This window comes from Pleurodeles waltl, chromosome 9 (genome assembly GCF_031143425.1).
Source record: "Pleurodeles waltl isolate 20211129_DDA chromosome 9, aPleWal1.hap1.20221129, whole genome shotgun sequence".
Taxonomy (NCBI): domain Eukaryota; kingdom Metazoa; phylum Chordata; class Amphibia; order Caudata; family Salamandridae; genus Pleurodeles; species Pleurodeles waltl.
In genome coordinates this window covers 145,399,198-145,424,749 of record NC_090448.1, presented here as the reverse complement: position 1 = coordinate 145,424,749, position 25,552 = coordinate 145,399,198, and the positions used below count along the sequence as shown (strand labels likewise).

The following is a 25,552-nucleotide window of genomic DNA, read 5'->3' as shown; positions in this document are numbered from 1 at the left end:
GTGGAGCCGCCACTATTTGACCTCCGGCACCACCAGGTTGCCGACAGGCTGGCGGTGCTGGTGGTGCTGGCCGTCTCAATCTTCCAGGGCAGCCTGGATTAAGAGTCCCCTTTCCACCAGCCTTTGCATCGCGGTCCCACTGCCATGCAAAGGCTTGCCGAAAGGGGCTGTCGGGGACCCATTGGGGCCCCTGCACTGCCCAAACACTTTACTCCCATGACAGCCCTGTTGTGCTTTTCACTGTCTGATTTACAGGCAGTGAAAAGGACGATGGGTGCTGTCACACCGCAACATTGCCGTCGGCTCCCTTACGATTCAGCGTCAATGTTGAGGTGTGTTTCCTGCTTGGCTGGCGGGTGGAAACGCTGTTTCCACACGCCGGCCCAGAAGAAACTCTTAATAGGTACCATGGTGGGACAGCCACATATGTGGTCATTCTGATGCGGAACTTTGGCGGGCGGCGGAATGAGGGCCAAATGTTATTACACTCTCTCTGTCTGTATCACCCTCCAGTGTATGTGTATTTCTCAGCCAATGCCAAGTATTTTGATCTTATTAATTACATCTTCCTAACATTATTTGTAACTTCTAGTTAATTACAATATATTTGAGTCAGCTTTTGTTAAATAAGAAACCAAACATGACAAGTATTTCAACTATATCCATCACTGTCCAGTTATAAGATTGAATGTCAAAATGCTTTGAGAAACACTGATTCTTGATTGAATGACCCGGACCTCCCCTTACTCTTAGTGTATGATGAAAAAGACACAATGGGGGTCATTATGACCCCGGCGGTCGGCGATAATGTGGCAATAGTACTGTCAACAGGCTGGCGGTACTTAAAGCCGCATTATGACATTGGCGGTTTTGCTGAGGCCAACCCGCCAATGAACCACTCCGACCACCATGGCGGTAGCAGCCGCTGGGCTGGAGAAAACCATCTCCAGCCCGGTGGCCGCCATTGTGCCACCTGCAGGATTATGACCCCGCCTACCGCCATGGCTTTTGTAGCATTTGTAACGCCATGAAAACCATGGCGGTAGGCCGTATCAATGACAGGGAATTCCTTCCCCTGTCACTGATAGGTGGCCCCCACCTCCCCTATCTCTCCAAATGCCCCCCACCTCCCTCTAAATCCACACCCCCTTCACACACACACACAGACACACACTCATTCACACATACATACACACATGCATACATCCAATCACACACACATCCTCACACACTTCAAACATACACGAAGGCATGCATTATGATTACTATACATACACACACTCAAACTTCCATACATTCACACACGCAGTCAATATTCAACACACACCTGCAATCACACACACACCGACATGCACACACCCCAACACACACACACAACACCCCCTTCCCATCCTCTGTCAGAGACCCGACAAACCTGGATTCAGGGGGTCTGCCAGCAAGGGATGGGACGGGGCGCTGCCTCCACCAGCAGCACCCGCCAGCAGAACACCGCCAGGCTGTATGATTTCTCATAATACGGCTGGTGGAGGTCTACTAGCGTGGCTCTGCTGGTGGTAGCAGCGCCACCTTACCGCTCATCTTGTGGCAGAAATCCAGCTGTGGTCATAATGTGGCGGACAGCTGGTAGCTGCGGCAACAATCTTTTGGCAGCCGTCTCCATGGCGGTAGGCGGTTTTTACTGCCAATGTTACAATGAGGGACAATATCTATACAACAATTAGCCAAAATTATACACTTATAATTCTCTTTTGGGTATGGTATTAATATTAATTGTGTTACTGAGTGTGTTCCTCAATTGAAAATTTGTAATTAATGTGCAAATAGTACTGGCAAGGTCTACTTACTGTGTTGTCAACATATGCTTCAGTCCACACAACATCATGCTCTTGATCAATAACTTTGGGTCGACTTAGAACATGTAGATATTCCATAACATTTTCTTGCACATCAGCCAATGTGGAGATCTGAGTATAAAATCCTGCAAGAGACAGTTATGTTTAGGAATTGGATAGAGAAGATTGCAGAATGTAGTTTTGTTAATCTTTACTGCAGGAATATAAATAGTTTACATAAAGAATACATATGCATTTCTGAAATTGCATCACATTGATTATTTTCCCTATTGCACACATTTGCATTTGTACAATATATCATGCTGCAGACTCTAATATATTTTAAAAATTCTGAATATTAACATTTAGGAATACTATTGGGTATGTACTATGATGTAACCACTTTTGTTTTTTGCATCTTACAATATTGCAGAGTGCACTTACTAGTGTGATAAAACTATATGTTGTATACCATTTCACCAATGGGTTAGATATGGACATAGCTGTCAAGTCTTCTCTGTGCTTATGTATGGAACTTCCATGTTGTAACGTGTGCATGTTTGACACTTTGCATGACACATCATAACAAGCAGAACAAATGGTTTGTCCGTGTAACCACCTCTAGCAGATCTCAATACCTGCCTCAGCTTGACAATTTCACACTTTCTGAACTAGGTCTAATAGATGACTGTTGTTTTTCTCACCTATTATTCACCACAGTCATGTTGTCAATGGTCCTGGCCTAGCTTCTCTGTCTATAGCCTATTTTCATCCTTTATTGCTTTATCTTTTGAAGAACATAATCAAATTTGAACATGAGACAAGCCTGCACACTTTGTGTGACATAAAGATGTAATAGAAACCTAGTCTAGGAAACATTGATCATCCTATAATCTAACTGTGCACATCATGTGCAAAATACTATAAAGAAGAGACAGGGTTAATGATAAATCATTATCTGGCTCTTGAATATGAAATTCTAGTTAGTGGACTCCTTAAGTGTATCAGTTTTTTTGGGGCTATTGTGAGTCATATGCTACAGATTGTACTTTGTCTCTGAGAATTATTTTTTATACTGAATTTGACAATATAATTTGGTTTACAATATCTTCACATTTGAGCATGGTAAGAAAATCCTTTGTATGCTGGAACTAAAAACCATCTCTCTCAATGTGTGTCTGTTTGGAAAGACCAAAATGAAGGAAATGTTTGCTTAAAACTGAGAGATGGATCATGTGGATACATGAGAGAACCCAAAATGATATACTGCGGATAAAAATGTTTTTGAATTAGGATTATCAATATCTGGTAGTCAGTCGACACATTCCTTTAATAATTTATTATTACGCTTGTTAGTCCAATGTACTTAATTGAAGAAAACTGCAACAACCAAAATGCGTTGGTATAAAGGACCACGGTGAATGGAGTGACACAGAGCCATGTTATTATCTAATTATCATTTTGCAGAGGGGGACTTTGTTTAAAGACTAATGTTTAAAGACCATTTTACAAGAGGACAAAAGGGTGCCACTGCAACATCTTTTTAGACACTAAAAGGTGAATTTAAACAAAAACTGACAAAATGTTACAAATTTATGATTGCTTTATATTTCTATGCAGTGCATTGGTTGTTTATATGTCTAAATGACAGGCATCTTGTAAGATACTGGAGTGCTATTTGAGGTGGGCAACTTCCTGAGAAGTATAGGCAAACTTTAAGGATAGACAGAAGTTGCCACAACAGACCTTAAAGTATTTGGGGGACTGAAGCTCACAGATAGCAGGCAGGTTCATCTTGTCTAATAATTACACTAACTTGCAGGAGTTCCTCTGTGAGACAACTGATGAAACTAGAGACCAAATTGTGACTGAATTAATTAGTAAGAACACTCATTTGGACTTGTTCTCTTTCATTGATGCAAGAGTGGAACAACAGATGCAGGCTCCTTCACTATTTAAATTACTGATTTAAGGTGTCATCATTGTTAATGGCTGAATTACTGTATAAGGGCAATATGTCCTTTTAAGGTATTCAAGAACTGTATGAAAGGGCTGCTGTTTTTTATTAATAGTTATTTTCAAATCTACTTCCTTCCACAATTCCAAAAAATGCTGTTCACCTACAAACTTATCTGGTACATCATAATGTATTGGGTAACTAGATTGTACACAGGAGCCATGGTCCTAGATGTGCAATCCGCCATTACAATGCCACCAATTAAGGAGAACACCATTGTGGTCATACTATTCAACTTATTAGCTACATTTGATGTCTTTGGAAACCCAATGGGGTTAACTGACCAGGCCAGTTAATGGTCTATGTCTGTACTGAGTGAGGGGCATTCTGAGATATGTGTTTGGGAGTGTGAGGATTGTAGTGTATTATATGGTATGGTTGTGTGAACTCACTGTGTAATACACTCGCAAAACTGTCAGGCTCATTCGTAAAACCTTTAGCTCACCTTGGTCACGAAGCAAGGCTTAAACAAAGTAACTAATGTAAAGCATTTAGAGGCACCAAATAAAGAAAGAAGAAAGTCACATAACACAAAATAAATCTGAAACCAATTCATAAAAATAGATTATATTTTTATGAATTTTAGACAATAAGATGAGCAAAAGCTACTGGAGGCTTCCAGAGATATAGATTTTTAAGTCAAACGTAAATCTCAGCTTTTAAGTCCAAAGCACAAACAAGCATTGATAACTATACATTTACAATCTTTGGAAAAATGTAAAAGAGTTGTGTTTAGCTACTCCTGCTTGAGTGGGGTCACCAAATCCAATGGAGAGAAGGTGAGGGGGCAGTAAGGAGGAGATAGACAGCTACCTGATCACCAAAGCCTCACATCCAGGTCCACATTCTACATCAAGACTCTCATAAACTTCAATGAGAAGCATCCCCTGCCCTGTTGATGGCAGGGGATGTATAAAGATGCTGTGGATGCAGTACTGTCGAGGGAATGTCATTTCAGTTATTCCTCAACCCATAGATAAGGTGGGGTGACTTTGGTCCCTTGGAGTCCTCTTTGAATTAGTAGAAGGCTTGCTGCGGCTGGCCACTGATCCTCGTACACAGCAGTCCAGCTGTAACCTTTGGTGAAGGCTGGAGTCCCTCTTTGGCAAACAGGCTGGACTTCCCAGGATAAGCAGTCTCGTGCAACTGTGGGCCATCAAGAATTGGTCTCTTGGGTTGCACAGCGATGGTCAACAGTGATTCATAGAATGTGGCTACTGACATGTCAGTGTGGGCTTCTTCATCTTTAATGGCCCACTACTGGTTCCCTGGGTCAGCTGACTGACCCTTGGAGTCCCATCTTTGGTCTGGGGATCAGAAGCAGCTTTTCCATGATCCAGGAGCCACATGCACAGTCCTCTCTTAGTTAGTCCAAGGTGCAGAAGGTGTAGTCCAGCCGTGGGTGCATCCTCTCTTGCCTGTTTCAGGAGTTAGCAAGATAGTCCTTCTCCAGTTCTGTCATGATCAAAGGTTCAAGATGCCAGGGGTGCCCTATTTATACGCAGAAAGTGCCCAGGGGGATGATGCAGGCACTAGCCAATGGGCTACCAGGATCCATCCCACCCTGTGTGGACTTACAGCTCTGTGTGGCATCCGGTAATACCAGCATGCTTTTTTCTGCCCACTCCCAAGATGTCTGAACACTTTTGTCAATGTTCTGAGCTTAGTAGCCTACCCTCAGGGTGTGGCTACCTGTGTGCACACGACTATGGGAAAACTAGCTTAGGCCCTGATTTCTTCCCCCTCTGTCCCGTAGCCTGCCTGTCTACCTGAACAAAGGGGCAACCCTTCAGGAGTGTGATCACCATTTGCCCACCATTGGTGGCTTTGCAGTTGAAGCTCTCCCTTTTGGCCAACACCTTGAGTGGCTTCATGTAAGAGGGAGGTAGCACCTCACCCTGTAACATAATTCTATTGTTACTGAGCCTGGACGTTGGTCACACGACTCCCCAGGAGGGCAGAAGGCTGTCTGGTGGACAGCAGCTGTGCAAGGCCACTGGACAAACTGGGAAACAGAGTGGTAACTTTCTAAAAGTTATTTTTCTTTAAAAGTGACACTAAATACAACTCAGGCATCAAGTCAGGTTTAATGCCATGATTAACTTGATACCTTGAAGTACACATATTAGTAGTACCATTCAGAGGTTGGCCAGGCTGAGAGGATAGCTGGTAACTCTGTGTTTGTTAACTAATAGGCCTACTAACTTTCCACAGCTGGAATGAAAACTTGAACATTTTGCCGTTAGAACATGTTGAATGTTTATGTCCTACTTAGGTCTCATTAGGCCTTCCTTAGTGGAGTCTTATATATATATTGTCAAGGGAAGTGGGGACTTTGCCATTGGTTTAAATTGCAAAGTCAAACTGGCAGTTTTAAAACTGCTCTTCCATGCTTCAGTGGCAGGCTGGGAGCCATTTTGACCCTTGCAACACACAAGTTGGCACAATCAGTGCTGCAACCCTGGCTGACACTCTGTCCTGCTTGCCCTGGGTACCATTGGAACCATATACTAAGGACTTCTATGTTAGATAGCTTATGCTAATTAGGGGTGGCAGTTCAATACACAGTTCATAATAGGTTAGATCACTGTTACTGAGGTCAGTTTAGCTGGTGTCAGTGAACTCACAGAGTCAAAAAACAGCAGCTAGTCATCTAAATGGGGACAAAAAGTGGGAGGTAGGAATCTTCAAAAAGCCTATTTCCTCAAAGGGATTCCTCATGTTTAATGATCTTCATTTTCTGAGCAGGGGCCACTAACATCAAATCTGTTCATTGGTAAATATTCTAAACTTCACGATGACCAAGATAGCCACAGTAATTGTATTCACAAAATTAAACTACCTCTTCACATTCACCCCAACTTGTATCAATAGAGCCCTAATAAAAAGTGCTTTTGTGGTTTAATGAAACTTGCTCCTGTTGGAAATCACCAAAAAGAACATTTATAAGTGTGAGACTTTTCTTCCTTGGCGTGGTCTCCCATAACTTTTTGCCTCTGTTTTCCAGGTTGTTGATGTGTGCTGGACTCTGTTTTTGCTGTTTTTGTTACTCTGAGCACTTTACCACAGCCATCCAGCGCTAAAGTTCAAGTGCTCCTGTATAAAATGTGTATGTAATTGGCTTTCCATGATTGACATATTTGATTTACTGGTAAGTCCCTAGTACAGTGCACTAGAGGTGCGAAGTGCATATAAATCAAATGCTACTAGTGGGCCTGCAGCACTGGTTGTGCCACCCACATTAGTAGCCCTGTAAACATGGCTCAGACCTGCCACTGCAGTGTCTGTGTGTGCAGCTTTTAACTGCCAATTCGACTTGGCAAGTGTACACACTTGCCAGGCCTAAACCTTCCCTTTTCTTACATGTAAGACACCCCTAAGGTAGGCCCTGGTAGCTCCATGGGAAGGGTGCAGTGTATGTGTAAGGTAGGACATGTGTGAATGCGTTTTATATGTCCTGACAGTGAAATACTGCCAAATTCAGCTCTCACTATTGCTAGGCCTATCTCTCTCATAGGTGAACATGGTGGCTACCTTTAAAAATTATTAAAGTGTAGATTCCCTTTGGGAGCAGAAAGACATGTGGAGTTTGGGGTCTCTGAGCTCCCAATTTAAAAATACATCTTTTAGTAAAGTTGGTTTTAAGATTGTGTGTTTGAAAATGCCAGTTTTAGAAAGTGGGCATTTTCTTGCTTAAACCACTCTGTGACTCTTACCTGTTTGTGGATTCCCTATCTGGGTCAGTTTGACAGTTGGGCTGTTTGCACCTCTCTCCAGACAGTGACACAAAGGGGTTTGGGGTGTAGCCTGCATATCCTGATGAGCCATCTGTGCTAGGAGGGAGGGGTGGTCAATTACATCTGAAAGAGCTGTGCAGTCTCCAACCCCCTGGTGTGTGTCTGGGGCCTGGCCTGGGCAAGGCAGGATTTCACAAACAAGAGAGAATTTACTTTGAAGTAAGCCTAGTTCAAAGGCAAAGATGGGTTTTAGAAGGGAACCCTAAACCACAGACTTTAGATAATTTCTGGACATCAAGAGTAACCTCTACCTGGAGAAGAGCTGAAGAGCTGAGGAGATGTGCTGCCCTGCCTGTGACTGTGCTTTGTGGAGCAATTCTGCAGTTGCTGCTTCTGCCTGGTGAAAGAGGACAAAGACTGGACTTTGTGTGCCTTCCTGCTTGTGAAGAAATCTCCAAGGGCTTGTCCTGAGCTTGCCTCTTGTTTTTGAAGTCTCAGGGCCATCAAAGATTTCTCCTGCCAGCACCTGGACTCTCTGCAGAGACTCCTGCCCTGCAAAGTGGTGCCCTATCCAGTTCCTGGGGTCTTGGAATGTGATACTGGCAGACCAAGAATGAAAATCCACGCACAGACCACCGCGCGAGGAAAATATTGGCGCACCTTCCGAGACGCAGCTGAAAAATGACGCGCCTCCGGCTTTGCGGTAGAAATCGACGTTCCACCGGCATCGTGGCTGGAAAATCGATGCATGTAGCTGGAAGAACGACGCGCAACACACACTGACGGAGGCTGATATCCTCTCAACCCACATTGCGCGGTTTAGCTGATACTATGCGGCAAGATTTTTGACGCAAACCTTGCTAGGTGTGGAAAACTGACACAACGCCTGCCCGGACCCGAGTGCTGCCCGGATCGACTCATCGCTTCCCTGCTGAGAGGGAAAAACAACGCCCGCCAACCCGACTGGAGAAGGAGAAACGACACGTGGTCTAATTTTCCGGGTGAAAAATCGACTCACTGCTTACCTTTTTCAACGCACACTCGCCTGTGCGTGTTATTTTGACACTACCCAGGTACTTTTCAATGATAACAGTGTTTTACCTGTTTACAAAAGGAATTAAGACTCTTTTTTTTTTAACTAATAACTTTACTTTTGTATGTTGGATTTTTGTTGTTTTGGTCTTGTTTTGTTTAGATAAATATTTCTTATTTTTCTAAACCGGTGTTGTGTCATTTTGTAGTGTTTTCATTAAGTTACTATGTTTTTTGGTACAAATACTTTACACCTAGACTCTGAAGTTAAGCCTGCCTGCTCGTGCCAAGCTACCAAGGGGGTGAGCGGGGGTTAACTGAGGGTGATTCTCCTTTACCCTGACTAGAGTGAGGGTCCTTGCTTGGACAGGGGTTAACCTGACTGCCAACCAAAGACCCCATTTCTAACAATAGGTAACAAGTGATCCAAAATTAAGCTACCACAACAGTTGCTGTTTTTTTCAATAAAAATGTCTTCTCCAAAGTTCTAAAACTTGTTACTGATTTTGATCAGTTATTTGAATTCGTTTATGGTATGCAAGAAATAAAATAAAAAATTTACTCCGATTGTTGAGGGACGGCAAGTCTTAAATGACAAATAACTGCCTATTTTAGGGGTATTTAGCACTTTATAACAATATTGATGATGTTTATGACTGACAAAGCCGCAAGTCCAACCAAACAGAATATGCCATGCTTTGTCTTTTCTTTCTTCGGCCTTAGGTCCAGCTATATAACACTTTCAGTCTTTTCAGAGATATATATCTGGGTTCAGAAAACAAAGAATAATTTGGTATTTGGGTCCATAGAATATATGTTTTGGAAAAAGAGTTGGCCTGCTCAGAACGAAGGTAGCTAATCACTAATAAGGATCACTGAATCTGGGAGAAGACCAACCATGAAAGTTTATCACACTGGAAGATTTGCTCAAAATCACAGAGAAAGTGGACTGTGTCTTGTTATCCTACGTAGCAGAAGAGAGAATAGCTTCAGGTCTGGGATGGCCTTATATTCTATGGGGCATTTCTGTGGGTGAAATCTGTTCTCTAATAAAATAATGTGTTTTTATTCTTCTAATGATGGCCCTATTATTGTGACACTATCCAGGCTGATTCTCAGAGCTTCAAACTCTGCAGGGTAACATAATATCAAAGTATAGTGCCTTGTATGCCAACACTCTGCTTGTTGCATCTGGGTGAGTTATGAAATGGTAAAGTAATATATTGCCTCCACAATGCAAAAGAAAGCTACACTCTACTAAGTACACTGCTGCAGGAAGGATGTCTATCAAGGATGAATACAATATATATGTTTTATTTTAGATATTAGGAATTGTTGCAGCAATTAATTTCAAAATAAAGTATTAAATGAAATTCAACTTGACAATATCAAATATGTAATGAGACTTGAGTTTTTTATTTTACCTTGTCTGCTTATGAGACAAGGGCATGTTGTCCTCCTTATTCAGGTTAACTGAATAATGAAATTCATGCCTGTGATTGGAATGTGTCACACCCAGCATGGTGTGAGTCACTGGCAGTCCAGTAGCTTCAAAGTGAACATATAAACACACAGGAATGAGATGAGGGATTGACAATCCATCTGCCTTCAGATATGCCATTCAATACGCCATCAAGCACCTTGCCCATTCCCAGAAATGATTATTTTATATGATTCTGCCTTCGTTCCTCTGAGAAACAATCTAAGGGCCTGATTTACTTCTGGGCACAGAGAATACTCTGTCACAATCATGACGGATTTCTTGTCTACCTTATTATGATCACCATAGGATATCATGGGATCGTAACACAGAGATATCCCTCATGTTTAGGACATAGTATTCCCCTCCGCCCACATCTGAATCAGACCCTAAGATATTGGTTATAATGGTCCCGTCATTTGCTTTCCAATTGAAAACCCATCCGCTGCCATGATGGTCCACCCGCCGTATTTAGATGTTAGCTGTCCCATAGACTTTAACTTGCCCAAGTCCCACCGACTCCACCGAGGAATCTTAACTGCCACCACGGCACAATAGGAAAGTGTGACTGATGGTTAGACTCCAGCCACACTTGCCGCTGAGCAGATTTGGGTGTGCCATACGGCCAAGAAAAATGGGGCAGTCCGACCTCCACTTCTGACTTGATGGACTGGGGGATACAGGGGATGAAAACTCACCTTTTCTCCTGATTCAATTTCTGTTTATGGCAGAACACAATTGGACAGGATCCTTAATCGCTGTGGCCACAGGAATCCAGATACAACACAACCCATCATCGCTGGACACAGAGGTAGGCAATCCGCATTGGCTGTGTACGTTGGGGGAACATTGTACATGGGTACAGGACCACTGCAGACATATACATGATACAGCAATATTTTTAAATTACTGTGACATGCATATGTCTGGGAAATGGGTCAGCCAGATATGGGTAGGGACACACCGGTACGAACACATATTGAACACATACAATCCATTGCCAAATGAATGCTGGCAACAGAATAACGGTACATTCACACTTGTTAACTGTGCCAATGTGTGCACATTGCACGGGGCCTGTACCTGTCATGGTGTGCTTGAGTTGTTTGTGTGGGTGATGCAATTGGCTGGGTAAAATAGAGTGAGGTGTAGTGGGTGATGTGGTTGTCAGTATATGTGCCACTTGCATATGGCATGGATGTTTTTGTGTATGTTGTGATGTGTGTGCAGAACTCAGATGCATGTGGCGGTAGCTGTTGTGATGTGTCTAATTGTGCTTGTGTGTGTGTGTTTATGTAGATGTGTGCGTTGGTTTTGTGGTTGTGTTGTGTGTGTGTACTCTCACTAGTGTGTGTTTGTTGTGTGATGGATGTACGTGTATGTGTGTTTGGGGCATGTAGGTGTTGTGTTGTGGTGTAATGGCAATGGATGATGGTGTGTATGAGGTGTGTTGTGTAATGTGTGATGCAGAGTGATGCATATATGAATGGTAGATTGTGTTTGTGTGACTTACCTCTATTCCATGGCCTTTGAGCTTTTCTGGTGTCCATTGGGCCCAACGATGTACTCCCTCTTGTCAGCAAACCACTTCCACTACACCGCCTATCCAACTGTAACCTCTAAATATGGCTGGCGGGAACCCACCTGCCTGACAGCTAGGAAGAGCACTCTGTCATGGCAGTTTTGGCTCAGCTGCAATATACCTAAATACAGTGGGCAGAAGACCATCGTCTTGGCAGTCTTCTCGGGTCCGCCGCCGACACGGCTTGGCGGTGCAACCACCGAGATCTAAATCGCGCCCTAAGTTAGTGTCAGCAGAAGGCACTCCAGTGCAATTGAAGTTAAATAAACTGAACTAATTTTAGTGGGCATTTTCAGAGGGCACAAGAGACCACCTTAGCAGCAAGACAGACCTCACTAGCAAAAAAGTCTATCCACTTCGATTCTTTCTACAAACTTGATTTTACTTGGAACTCTTAATTGCTTACTTCTTCTGTAGTTCTTGGTCACCGATACAGGACTCAGTACATAAGCTCTGTAAATACAGTACATATTTGTATCCTCCCTGCAGCTCCATTACTCTGTCATGGTGCTGTAACTTTCATTAAGCTATCATGTCTTGAGAACAGTCAAAGTATGAATAAGGGATACTTATTAATTAGTTTGAGAAACTCTCCCCCTACTATGGAGGGGATAGAAATATAAAGTACGAGTCAGGATCAGTAATTTTTTTCATTTGTTCATTTTAGTCCAGTGCTTGAGGCACTGAAACTCTGAGTCACCACGAAGACGCTGAACATAAAATGTACCTAATTAGGAATGTAAATCTCAGATTTGATAAACGTAGTCTATACCAAAATTATATCATGTATGTAATTTGTCCTAGAACACCCATATCTTTAATTAGGTTTGAGCAACTTATATTAGTATTCTTTTTACTTTATTGAGAAATTTGATATTGTTAGCCTTATCAAGAAACATTTTAACATATTTTTCACACTTTTGCCTATTGTCAGGCTTCCTCAAAGGCATCTGTGCTCTAGACTTCAAATGGAGCATGCACAATAGTCAGACAAAAAGTGAGGAGGAATGTCTAAAAGCCCATCCTGGACATTTAGGAATGAACCAAACAGGTCACAATTGGCAATTTCGATGAAGTTGGTATTCCATGGCCTATAGTCTTCTGTCCAGCAAGACTTTCTGAAATTTCTTTGTCAATTTGGCACTTCAGGTTGTGTTTGGAGCACAAAAGTCACACTGACAACTCAAGATTACTTTTAATTGCCTATTAGAGGAAGATTGCTTTAATTCTCGTCCAGCATTGATCTTCTGTGACCAAGGCATTCTCCACTCCAGAACTAGGTGAGCTGATTTCCCAACCTAGTTGAGAGTGCGGGATTTCTCTCTACTGGAAAAACTGCCTTATTGTGATGCACCCAGAAGATGACAAGATACTCACTCCAGTGGTGAGCAAATGAAACCCTGAGACTAGAGAACTGCATATTTTGAATTCAGTGCAGTATACCTGTGTGTTGGATCTGAAGGGTCATGTGAATTAAAGAGTCCTGTTGCCATTAAAGGATAGAGCAGAGTGGTGTGCCTGAAGAATGTCCTCAATCATGAATGCTGCAGGACTCAGCAGGAATTGTTCCTGAATTTTGCTATAACTTTGAAACCTCTTCAAAACATTTAGATAATGTCCAAATCAGAGAAGTCTCTCATTAAAGTACACCTTGTGGGACCACCTCTTTGTTGTGAAGAGTGGTAATGGTGTACAAGAAGCACTACATTTATGACTTCTTTGCTCCTACTTTATTTCAACAGCATAATATGGAAGTGTCACAATTATTGGATGTGGGGAGATGTCAGTTTGTTAAAGTTTGACATAACACTACCTGCTTTTGCATTGTGCACTGTCACTACATCGAAAACTTATCGTACAAAGCTCCTGTTTCAGCAACAGAGAGGACTGTATTCTTTACACACTTGACTGGCTATTTGCACTTGTTGTGTGAGAGGCATCAATGCTCTATATAAGACGTCCTAGGTGACAAAACATGGATGGATTGTGGGAAGAAGTGGTAATATTAGGTATCTTATTGGTGAAACTGTTGTCCCTTTGTATTGAAGATGAACAATTTGTATTTGTCAATCTGCAGTTGAATAATGTAACATAGGCCACGCTTGCAAACACATTGAGAATCCAATACACAATCACACTCAGTACTTCTATCTTCACATACAAAAACAGACCTGCCCTAAGGTCAACAACAGCAGTGTCCTCTATCTGATCATGGTGCTGAATACTGGAGCACATATTCAATTGCATTCTGTTGTATTATGTTGTGTTCTGTTCTTTTTTATGCTGTGTTGTGGTGTTGCATTATTGCAATCTGATGTTGTGTTGTACTGTTGCTGCATTGTTGCTTTCTGTTTTGACTGTATTGTTGTGTTGTGCCCTGTTATCTTTTCATTATGTTGACATATGTATGTTATTTTGAGCTGTTCAGCTGTTTACTTTAGATGTGTCAACAAATGCTGCTGCAATTCTGACCATAAGAAAGAACACACATCTAAAGTTCCTGTGGCAAGAAAATATTTACCAATAAGAGGGTAGAATAGTGCGGTACCAGAACTTTCATTTCTTTAAGACACCATTTAGCCCAAATCAGTGGCAAAAAACAGTGGAACTTATCACATAAAGTGAGCACTGCAGGTGCTATGGCTATGGGGCTCATTATGAGTCTGGCAGTCTCAGAAACGCAATGTTGGTGGTGGCAGTCTTACCGCCAACAGGCTGGCGGAGAAAACTGTCAAATTATGGTCATGGTGGTATTCACAACAGAATACAGCCAAGCCACTGCCGGTGCTGTCAAGCCGCAATGGACGACGGTAGCCACCGGCAGGCTGGTGGAGACCATGTTTCTACTGGACAGATTAGAAGGTTGTACACTGCCAATGTTTCTGCTGCAGTTGCACCTCTACGGAGACCCAGGCGGAAACCAACTGTATAAAAGGAGACACTCATCTTCAGGAAGCCATATTTGTCCAGAGGCACCATGGAACCACAACTACTTGCCTAGTGACTACGGAATCAGTGATGACGACAGCTACCGTGAGTACTCACACTTACTGTCACTGTTGTAAAATCTCAAAGTACTTACTCACAAGCCACAAACCAATCGGGAACAGGGGAGGGTGACACACACATGTAACCACACACTGACATGCACACTCAAAGATTGCCACATACACACATGCAGAAAAACACAGTACACAAACTATGGCCATCACATACACACACACATCAAAAACACACACCTAACCCAGAAACACAGCACCGGCACAGTCACACACAGAAACACACAACACCATCAAATGACGCCACAACCGCAAAACAATCACAGCATTGCAAGCACCCACAACAGACAATACCCGTTGACAAATCACACATACAATACATCGTACCACCAACAGGGAACAAACACACACTAAGACACAACCATACAACGCAGTATTCGACATACCCCAACAAAACCACATCACAACATATCTGACATACCATTCACTACACTTGCACACAGTCCAAGCACAAAAAGACACACAACACTGCAACAAACACATGTCGACACAAACACCACTCAATACCATCACAACATGTCTCCAGCATACACATGCCCATCATTAAGGGACAAATGCACTGCACACAACCTCACATGCTGCCCAGATAAAACTGATAGCACAATTACCACTTACACATAAATACGCACACACAAACAATGTCAGCCAGGAACAGATATGTCCTAACAAAAGAAAGGCAGGACAAAGATGTAACTTTGAAACCAACAACTGGTTGGCCCAATTATATTAATAAGGAACAAATTAGTAAATTATTTCCAAGACCAGAAACTACAATGTGCAACATGCACACAATGTACGTGTGTGCCCCCAACTTGATTCCTGACTGCCATGTAGCCTCCGCAGGTAGGGGCATCAAGGGGACAGGCAGCCACCTCAGGGATCTAGGTGGTGGAGGGGGGCTGTCTTTGGTTGGGGAGGGGGGCCTTTGGTTTGGGTTCCGGAGGAGGTTTTAGGCCTAGGCTTAGGGGAGGGTAGGGTACTCTTGGAGGGAGTACACTTCTTGGCAGGGGCGGGGCATGGGTACTTTTAGGGGAGCAGGGGAGGTCTTGGAGGAGGAAGGGACGGGCCTGGGGAGGGAAACAGAGCATTTAGGGGTTTCACAGGAGGAAGAGGAGTAGAGAAAAGATAAAAACATAAAAGCAACACTTTTTTAGACACAGAGGGATGGTCACCAGAAGGGGGTTTGGAAGTGAGGGTGAGGAAGTGGTTGTCTGACTTGTCGGTGTCGTGGGTACGTGTGTGTGGGAGGTATGCTTGTGGGTGGTGCGTGTCTGTTGGGTAGGTGAGGAAGGGCATTTATGTGTACAGGACTGAGGGGGGTGGAGGTGCTGGGAGATGCCGTGGTGGGTGGGTGGCTGTCTGTTGGGCTAGTAACTGCAGGTATTGTGAATGTGCTGCATGTAGGCATGTCAGTGGTTGTGATGTGTGCGGATGTGGTGACTGGGGTGGATGTCTGAGGGTCTGCTGTTGTGCTGTCTGTAGGTAAGATAGGTGTAGTGGCTAGATCTGTGAATGATGCTGTGGTGTCTGCAGGTGTGTCTGGTGTACTGTTTGTTATGCTAGTGGTGGTGGGCATGTCAGGGCAGGCTGTGACTGTTGCTGTGTCTACAGGTGTATGTGTCTTGTGGTGCTTCCTTGGATCCTTGGATGTTGGATGTTGATGTGGATGCATGCTTGTCTGTCTGTGTGCTTTGGTTGGGATGGGGAAGAGGGGTTTGGGATTGGGAAGAGGAAGGTGGAGGGGGGACAGAAGACAAAGGGTGGCTGGCTGCCATCAGTATGGAGGCCAAAGCCTGAAAGGATCTCTGTAGGCCAGCCAGTGCACCGCAAATGCCCTCCAGGAACACATTACTCTGTTGGACTGGAGTTGCAAGTCCCTGGATGGCATTTACAATGGTCGCCGGACCCACAGAGATTGACCTCAGGAGGTCAATAGCATCCTCACTGAGGGTAGCGGGGCTGACAGGGGCAGGAGCAGAGGTATCTGCGGCAAAGGAGATGCCTACCCTCTTGGGTGAGCAGGCATGGCCAACTGGGCATGGAGCTACAGGGAGGGTGGTGGTAGAAAGGGTGGTGGCAAACAAAGATGGTGCTGGGGTGGTCCCAGATGGGTCTGCCACTGCCAGGGAGTATCCACTGGAGGAGGATTCTGAGGATGATGACGGTGATCCTGTCTCCCCCGTGGCACTCCCCTCGCGCTCCGGGCCACTGGGTCCCTCACTGTCAGTGGTCTCAGCACTGCGGGTCCCATGGCCAGATGCTTTCCCATTCGCCTCTGCCCCATCTACTTTGCCTGCCGATGCTGATGCACACAAACAGAGAGAGAGGGAGAGGGCGAGAGGGTCATCACATTCTTCACACACACAAACATTACAACATGCACAACAGTAGCTCTACATCTCCTGGTAGGAAAGGTCCAGTCAAATACACTTCATAGCCTATATCATGTCACAAGACAACAGTCTCATCGGCAACATAAGCCAACCAATACTTGACCATTACATCAAATTACCTTTTACTCTAAAGCATCATGCACTGGATGGATTGGCTAAACCAAAATATGAATCCCCATACATCTCATCACTGTCCATCATAACATCAGTCATAGGAAATGCAGTGGACTTATAATACAATATCATGCCTACTCCAACTCCACAATTGTCCTGTTCATGATCAGAAGTCATATTCCATGAAAGGTAAGTCATCAATCTTCACACACAACACAGCAACTTAACTTCTGATTGCATGCCTAACTGATCATTCTATACATTACTTACAAAATGGCATACTTTTCTGAGGAATACACTACACGTGTCAATTCCATACTGTGGGAATCACTAAATCACAGTACATGTGTAGCAAACATCTATCTAAAGACTAGCTATAGATTCAGTAGGAGTTTCTGCTCCCACTAATCAGATGCATAGTCACATATACACCAACTGTATGTACTGCAATTGGGGGGTACTTAGCACATAGGATACAGCCACAGACAACCACAGGAAGCATAGCTACAGCAACAAAACTATGGGCACCATATATTGTTCTTGAAGGGCTCATATCATTCCACCAGACATGCTGATTAGAAGGCTCTACGTTATAACATAACAACACCTACATCACTAATAACTGTCCTGACATGTGATCCTCAATACCTAAGTACAGAGTTAACACTTACACTACTGATTTTTTTTTTTAAATATATTTTTATTAACATTTTGTTGTTACACAGTTTTATACTTGTTCATTTTACATGCATTTTTTGTTTATAATGCTATATTCTGCTTTTTGCTCATTGTTTGCACTTTTTATTATCATTAGTCTTAATGTTCTTTATTCAACAAATTGTGTTCATTTACTTGTTAAGGCGTATTTCCTTTCTTCAATTCGCTGTTCTGCATAATCAACAATCAAACAACAAACTTGAACCCCTTCTTCCTTGTAACTTGGGAGGGTGGCATAAGAGGTTAGGTGCAGGAAGATAAGGGTGGTGGGAGGGGAAGAGGAAGGTGGAGGAGAGGGAGAACACGAGGTATGTGATATACAGTTTCTGGTGACAATCATATTGGACTAGTTGGAGGTAGGGAAAGGAGGAAGGGGAGAAAAAAGAAAACAAAGGACCTCAAAAGGTCAACTTTACGGCTTTGTGCGAATGGCTTTTGTGATTGTTAGCTTGAAGGTACTATAATGTATCCGTTTTTGGGTGGGGGAAGATGTCAACCCAGGGCGCACTGGCGCACTGTGGGGGCGGCGGGTCACTCACGTTGCTTGCTATTACTGTCAGTGGAGTGGGGGTCAGAGGTCCAACTGTCCTCACACCCTTACTCTTGGTGTGATCTATGTGTGGTTTGGGCCTGTTTTTGGGTGCCTATCTATGTGCTTCCACCATTTGGTTCCATCCTCGGTGTGGATTGGATTTCACTGGTTTCTCCTACTGGGCTTGCCAGCCTCTTATTTATACTCTCCCAGCTCGTCATTAAATTCTCCCACCCCGGAGCTATAGGAACCTGGCGAATATTCCTGGCTTCTTCTGCTTTTAGGACCTGTAGTTCAGATCTAGACCATGTTGATATAACCTTTTTCCAGTCGGACAGCAGAGGGTGATCTGTGGTCTTCCAGCCCCTCGAGATTAGTCTCTTATAAAGGGCCAGGGAAAGGTCCAGAAAGCGCCCCTTCACTTTTCCGCAAAGCGCAGCTGGTCTGAGGCCCAGCAGGCACAGCTCAGGGGTGGGTCTCAACTCAAACTCAAACAATTCAGTTAGGGTGGGAAATATTTCCCTCCAGCCTGTCTGGATCGCTGGGCAAGTCCAAACCATGTGGTCAAAATCCGCCCCTCCTCCTCCACATCTCGGGCAAGTCCCCGAAGCCCCTCCATATATACGGAACAGTCTGTGAGGCGTGAGGTACGTTCTGTGTAAATAATTATACTGAATATATCTAAACCGTGTATTACGTGATACCTTCCGGGGGTAGGCCAGTATTCTCTTCCACTCTGAGTCAGTTAGTTCCCGCCCAATTGTGCCCTCCCACCGTCCTCTCAGCGAACGTAATGGGTCTAAGGCTGCCTCAACTTGGGCCCGATATATTTTGGTGATCAGATGTGATTCCTCCCCTAATGTCAACAGTGAGTGCAGGACCTCATGTGTGGTAGGTTCCGCATTCACCGTGTCCCAGTGAGTCTTAAGAGTGTGTACTAGCCTCCCGTAAAGCAGGAACTGCCCCCCGGGAACACCCTCTTCCATTAATTCAGCAAATCCCCTCATCACTCCCTCCTTGAAGAGTCCTCCCACTACTTCTATTCCAGCTGACAACCAGGGGCCAAGTCCCGTGCTTCCCGGCCCCCTCCCCCTAGGTTCTATGGCGAGCACCGCCAGGGGCAGAGCTGGGGAATATGGAGGGCCCACTCCCACCCTTTTCGTGCATCTTTTCCAGCATGCCATTGCCACTTTTATCATTATATTGTTCCCAGGGGGGGGTTATCTTTCTGTTCGTCATGCATGCCGCAATCCACACCGTGTCAATTGCTCCCTGGGCTGTATATAAATCCAGTTGGCCCCGGCCCGCAAGCCAGCCGGGTATCCACTGTAATTGGGATGCCAGGTAGTATGCCTCAAAGTCGGGGGCTCCCAGGCCACCCGTGTTGGGTGGTCTGCAGATAGTTGTAAGTGTAGTTCGCCTGCGCCCATTGTCCCATATTAGTTCTCTGAGTAATGTGTTCAGATCGCGGAACCATGCTCGGGGTATTAACAGTGGCAAATTGGTGAAGTAATAGCGAAGTCGGGGGAGCATGGTCATCTTGGAAAGCGCCACTCTGGCCATCACCGACAGTTTCAGAGAGCGCCAAAGTTCTACCGAGGATCTCAGGGATCGGAGCGCACTACCAAGGTTGCCCTCTCTCAAGTCTCCCACGTCGTGATAGATCTGGATCCCCAGGTATCTAAATGTCCGTGGGGCCCATTTCAGGTCTGTTGGGCACGTTGCAGGACATCTATATCCAGGCATCAGGGGGAACACATATGTTTTATTACGGTTAAGTCTTAATCCTGACACCTCTCCAAACTCCTCCAGGGCATTCAGGGCCCAGGGGAGACCACTCGCCCCATCTCTAAGATAGATCAGGATGTCATCTGCATATAGCGAGATAATGTGATCAGTTGGTCCCCACTGAATCCCTCTGCCCGCTCCGTCCCCTCGTATCCAGGCCGCCAGTGGCTCCATCACCAGGGCGAACAACAATGGAGATAGGGGGCATCCCTGTCTAGTTCCTCGGTGCACTGGGTAAGAACTAGAGATTGTCCTACCTGTCTTGACCCTTGCCAGTGGGGATGAGTATAACAGGTCCACCCATTCGACCCAGCCCTCACCCAGACCCATCTTTAACATTGTCGCCCTCAGGTAGTCCCATCTAATTGAGTCAAAGGCCTTTTCAAAGTCCACTGCTAACATGGTCCCGGTTGGCGGCTTCGATTCACTGGGCATATGTATGATAGAGAAAATACGCCTAAGGTTTAGAGAGGTGCTGCGACCAGGTATGAAACCGTTCTGGTCAGGATGTATCAGGGTGGGCATAAGAGGTAATAGCCAGTTGGCCAGGATCTTACTGAGGATCTTAAAGTCGCTATTTAGCATTGATAGTGGGCGAAAGTCTGTTACTGATGCCTCCCTGTTGTTTGTTTTAGGAAGTGGCACTACCAATGCCTCACGCAGTGTGCGTGGGAGTTCTCCGTTCTTTGCCGATTCCGTATACATTTCTATCAGTCTGGGGACTAGTAAGGATTTATACTTTTTATAAAAATCCATAGGAAGACCATCTGTACCTGGGGTCTTCCCAGAGGCCAACTGTGCAATTGCTTCAGTTGTCTCATCCGCGGTCACTGGGCCCCCCAAGCCGACCCTGCCCTCTGGGCTCAATACCGGTAGGGGTATCCGAGTTAGGAAATTGTCAAGGGTCCCCGTCCCCAAGTCTGTGGGCTTCCTGTATAGGGGTGTATAGTAATCTCTAAATGCGTCGTTAATGGATTCTGGGCTGAGTCTGCGTGTTCCCCCCCTGTCTAGTACACTTGCAATAGGGTCACTATCTCTGTTCGGGCGCACCAGCCATGCCAAAAGTCTACCGGATCTCCCCTCCTCTGACTGTATGGATGCCAAGTATCTTTGCATACTATGGCATCTAAGTCGCTCTTCAGCTAGGGAGTGCTCTCTACGTTCACGTTCGTACTCTTCATCCACTTGCCCTGCGGAGCCCTGTCTCAGCTCCCCCTCATGTATGACCCTCTCCAGTGTGTTTAATTCTCTCTCAAGCGTACGTTTTATCCCCACCGACTGTCCAAGACAGTGACCCCACGTCCCCACTTTGAGTGTCTCCCACTCTATGCCTCTGGCGGAAGTGGATCCCTGGTTAGTTTCTATATGTTCTGTTAGGTAGCATCGTAATTCCTCCCTTCTAGCGCTGTCGGGAGCATTCTCCATGACGGTATGGGGGGTCTGTCCTGTGATACTCTCAGTGTCAGTAATAGAGGGTTGTGATCTGATATTGTGCGGGCAAGGTACTCAGCTTGGGTCATACTTCGAGCCAGTCCCGCAGTGCAAACGATCCTGTCGATTCTAGTATGTACCTGGTGGAGACCCGAATAAAACGAATAATCCCTGGTCGCTGGGTGTTGAAACTGCCAAGCATCTACCAGCCCCCAGGCGTCTAGCCACCCAACTAGTTTTTTTGCTGTTTTGGTTGATGTTGCTCCCTGTAGTGGGGGGGGTAGATCTATCTAAGTCAATGTCGAGCACTGCGTTAAAGTCTCCTCCTATTAGTACTTCCCCCATGTGTTGGCGAGTGAGGTGCCTAGACAGGTCCGTCATGAATGATGTCTGGTCCTGGTTGGGGGCGTATATACAATTCAAGGTCAACTGGAGCCCCTGTAATTTCCCTTCCAATATGACAAACCTTCCCTCTCTGTCTATGTTGGAGGAATCAATCGTGAAGGGGACCCCCGCCCTAATCCAAATCAGGACTCCTCTTGCGTAAGCTGAATATTCTGTGGCAAACACCTGTCCTCTCCATCTCCGCCTTAGTTTCTCTCCCTCTCCGGGTGCGAGATGGGTTTCCTGTAACATAGCTATCTGCACCCCTCTCCTTTTTTAGAAAGGAAAGAATTCTATGGGGGTCATTCTGACCCCGGCCGGCGGCTTCCGCCGCCGGCCTGGCTGGAACCGCCAGAATACCGCTGCGCGATCAAAAGACCGCCGCGGGTATTCTGGGTTTCCCGCTGGGCTGGCGGGCGACCACCAGAAGGCCGCCCGCCAGCCCAGCGGGAAACACCCTTCCATGAGGATGCCGGCTCCGAATGGAGCCGGCGGAGTGGAAGGGGAGCGACGGGTGCAGTTGCACCCGTCGCGATTTTCAGTGTCTGCATGGCAGACACTGAAAATCTTTGTGGGGCCCCCAGGGGCCCCACGACACCCCATACCGCCATTCTGTTCCTGGCGGCCAAAACCGCCAGGAACAGGATGGCGGTATGGTGGTCGGAATCCCCATGGCGGCGCAGAGGATTCCCCAGGGCAGCGGGAAACCGGCGGTACACCGCCGGTTTTCCGTTTCTGACCGCGGCTGTACCGCCGCGGTCAGAATGCCCATGGGAGCACCGCCAGCCTGTTGGCGGTGCTCCCGCGGTCGTTGGCCCTGGCGGATTTTACCGCCAGGGTCAGAATGACCCCCTATGTCTCTTAGCAGGAGTACCCATCCCCCTAACATTCCAAGTTATGATATTGTAGTCCGCCATCCTATTCTCAAGGCATGTTGTATGTAGGGTCGGCACGCCCATGGCCCGATCGATTCCCCCATAAGCTTGTACCTTCCTCATGCTCATACCATTTCGCACATGTAGCCGATATAACTACTAACTGCAAACCCCAACTCCCCATCCCCAGGGCACCTCCGGAACTGTAGGCTGCCCAATAAGTTCTGCAACACTGCAAATTATTCAAACACATCAATGCAATACTCGGCAGTCAGGACTGACAGGCAAGAGTCAGGTCCGGGGGAGTGGCCAGGTCCGGAGGGGCCATTTCACTACTTATCTTGTCTCGCCTTTCAGCGCCGGTGCGGGTTCGATCTATGCAAGTTCATCAGCGGTCTGCGGGGTCACTCTTGGTGTGTAAGTCGAATACCCAGAGCCATTGGGCGAGGACACCACTGTATCGTCCGATTCTTCTTCAGAGACTTCCCGGGGCGATGACTCTCCTCCCACCCTGGCCGCCGCCTCCAGGGCCTTTCTCTTGCCAGTTTCTCTCTGTGTCGGCGTTGGCGCCATTCGCTGGCGGTCTCTGGGTCTTTTCCCATTCGGGGCCCGCTGGGTCCCGCCCGCCCCACGGTTCTCCGGTGCAGGTCGCGTCGGCCGTGTCCCAGATCTTTCGAGCCATTCCCATGCCTCCTCTGGAGTTTGAAAGAACGTGGTTTTCCCCTCCGCAATCACTCGTAGTCTTGCTGGGTTGAGCAGCGAGTACTGTATTCCCTCTTCTCGCAAGGTTCTTTTAACGGCTAAGAAGGAGGCGCGCTTGTTTTGGACCTCCAAGGTGAAGTCAGGGAATAATGTTGCTTCGCCATTGGCTACTTTAAACGGGCCCATTTCCCTGGCTTTCTGTAAGAGGATGTCTCTGTCTCTGTAGTGCAGGAGTTTAGCTATTACTGCTCGAGGTGGCCTGCCAGGAGCGAGTGGTCTAGCTGGCACACGGTGTGCTCGCTCCAGTGAGTAACAGGGGGTCAGACATCCTGGTGCGACAACTGTGCTTAGCCATTTCTCCAGAAACTCCACTATATTCGTCCCCTCGGCCCCCTCAGGGAGGCCCACCACGCGAATATTGTTCCTCCTATTTCTACCTTCTGCGTCTTCAGCTCGTTGTTCGAGCTTCGCCACTCTGCCAGCCAAGGAGGTCACCTCAGCTAATACGTCTTCTTGCTTTGGGACGACTTCCGCTAGCGTTGCTTCCACTTCTTTTACTCTGTCGGCCAATTTGTGATGATCGGCTCTCAGGAGGCCCACCTCTATTGCCACCTGATTGATGTCACGCTGTAATGTGGATTTGGAGTCCTCAATGGCTCCCAGTATCTTGTATAGAGTGTCTTGTACTTTGATTTGCGACTGGCTCTGCATGGTCGGTTCATTGTCCCCCAGTGGTGTATGTGTCAGGAGGTCCATGGCTTTGCTCTTATGTCTGCCCTTGGGGGGCATTGGCCAGGCAGGGAGGGGCGACTCAGTGAGTCTAGCGCACAGTTCAGGCGCTTATGCTGTTTGCTGTTAATTTGTCTACTAGTCCGGGGCACCGTTGTCGCAGTCTCTGGGTCTGATCGCTCCAGGGAGAGCCCCAGGCACTCCGCCAGCTACTCCCAGCGCTATAAGCGGTGGCAAGCAGCCGGGTCAAGGGTCTCCACCAACGTTGCGTAGTCCGGTTCCACCGAGGGTCCGTGCCGGCGCCGCAATCAGGTCCCAATGGCCCCTCACGTTCGCGCGGATTACTGCGTCCGTCCCGCGATAGAGGATCGCCCGATCCCATGCGCTCAGGCCTGGGTCCGCCGGTGGCCCCTCGCGGACCAAACGATCATGCGTGCTCCGTGCTCAGTCCCCCGGTCGCGTCCCATCTACTTCATAGATGAGAAACCAGTCTTGGGCTAAACCCGGGCTGGTGTGCTTTCGTAGATTTGCGTCGTTGTGCGTAGAAGGGGTGGGTGTAGCAGGCCCTCAGATCGGCATTGGTCCGGTCAACCAAGGGGGGCTCCGCACCTGGGAACAAGGGTACCTGGCCCCCAACTCTGGTAGACGATGGCGGATGGCGCAGGGCGATTCCACACTGCCCCGCCCCACAAAGGACAATCAATGCTCGTCCCGGGTCGCCCTGGGCGTAGGGAGTCCCGCCGTCGGCATCCGGGGGTTCCCGGGCAGCAGGCACTGGCGCTCCGATTGTGCGTTCCCCAGGGTGGCGCAACACTTACACTACTGATAAATAGTGTACTCATGAATGACACATCCACCTAGGGGAAAGCTATTTCACTTACAGCATATCCCACAACACTTACAGGTATATGTGATATGGAACATCTGCTACACCATAAAGTAAGGCAGAAATTAGCATAACCATAACTGTCCAAACAGGCTCAGATCAGCTAAGGTAAGTCTGGGAAAAATAATGAACAAAATATAATAAGAAACAAAGTATCAATTGACACATGATACAGGTAGCAGATAGCATATCTTGCACTCATATAGGTATGGCATTGGCCTATCTAGAATGGACAGTCAACATGGGTTAAGGGTTAAGCAGC

At 46.3% G+C, this 25,552-nt stretch overlaps 1 protein-coding gene across 2 annotated transcripts in view; it reads right to left on the bottom strand.

The window, feature by feature from the left end:
* The window catches only part of CACNA2D3 (calcium voltage-gated channel auxiliary subunit alpha2delta 3), a 2,455,990-nt gene that overhangs the window by 993,944 nt on the left and 1,436,494 nt on the right, over positions 1-25,552 (bottom strand). For both annotated transcript variants that reach the window (XM_069206447.1, XM_069206449.1), the window contains exon 13: positions 1,845-1,978. In XM_069206447.1, the coding sequence (XP_069062548.1) occupies positions 1,845-1,978 (134 nt within the window). The remainder of the gene's footprint in view (positions 1-1,844; positions 1,979-25,552) is intronic.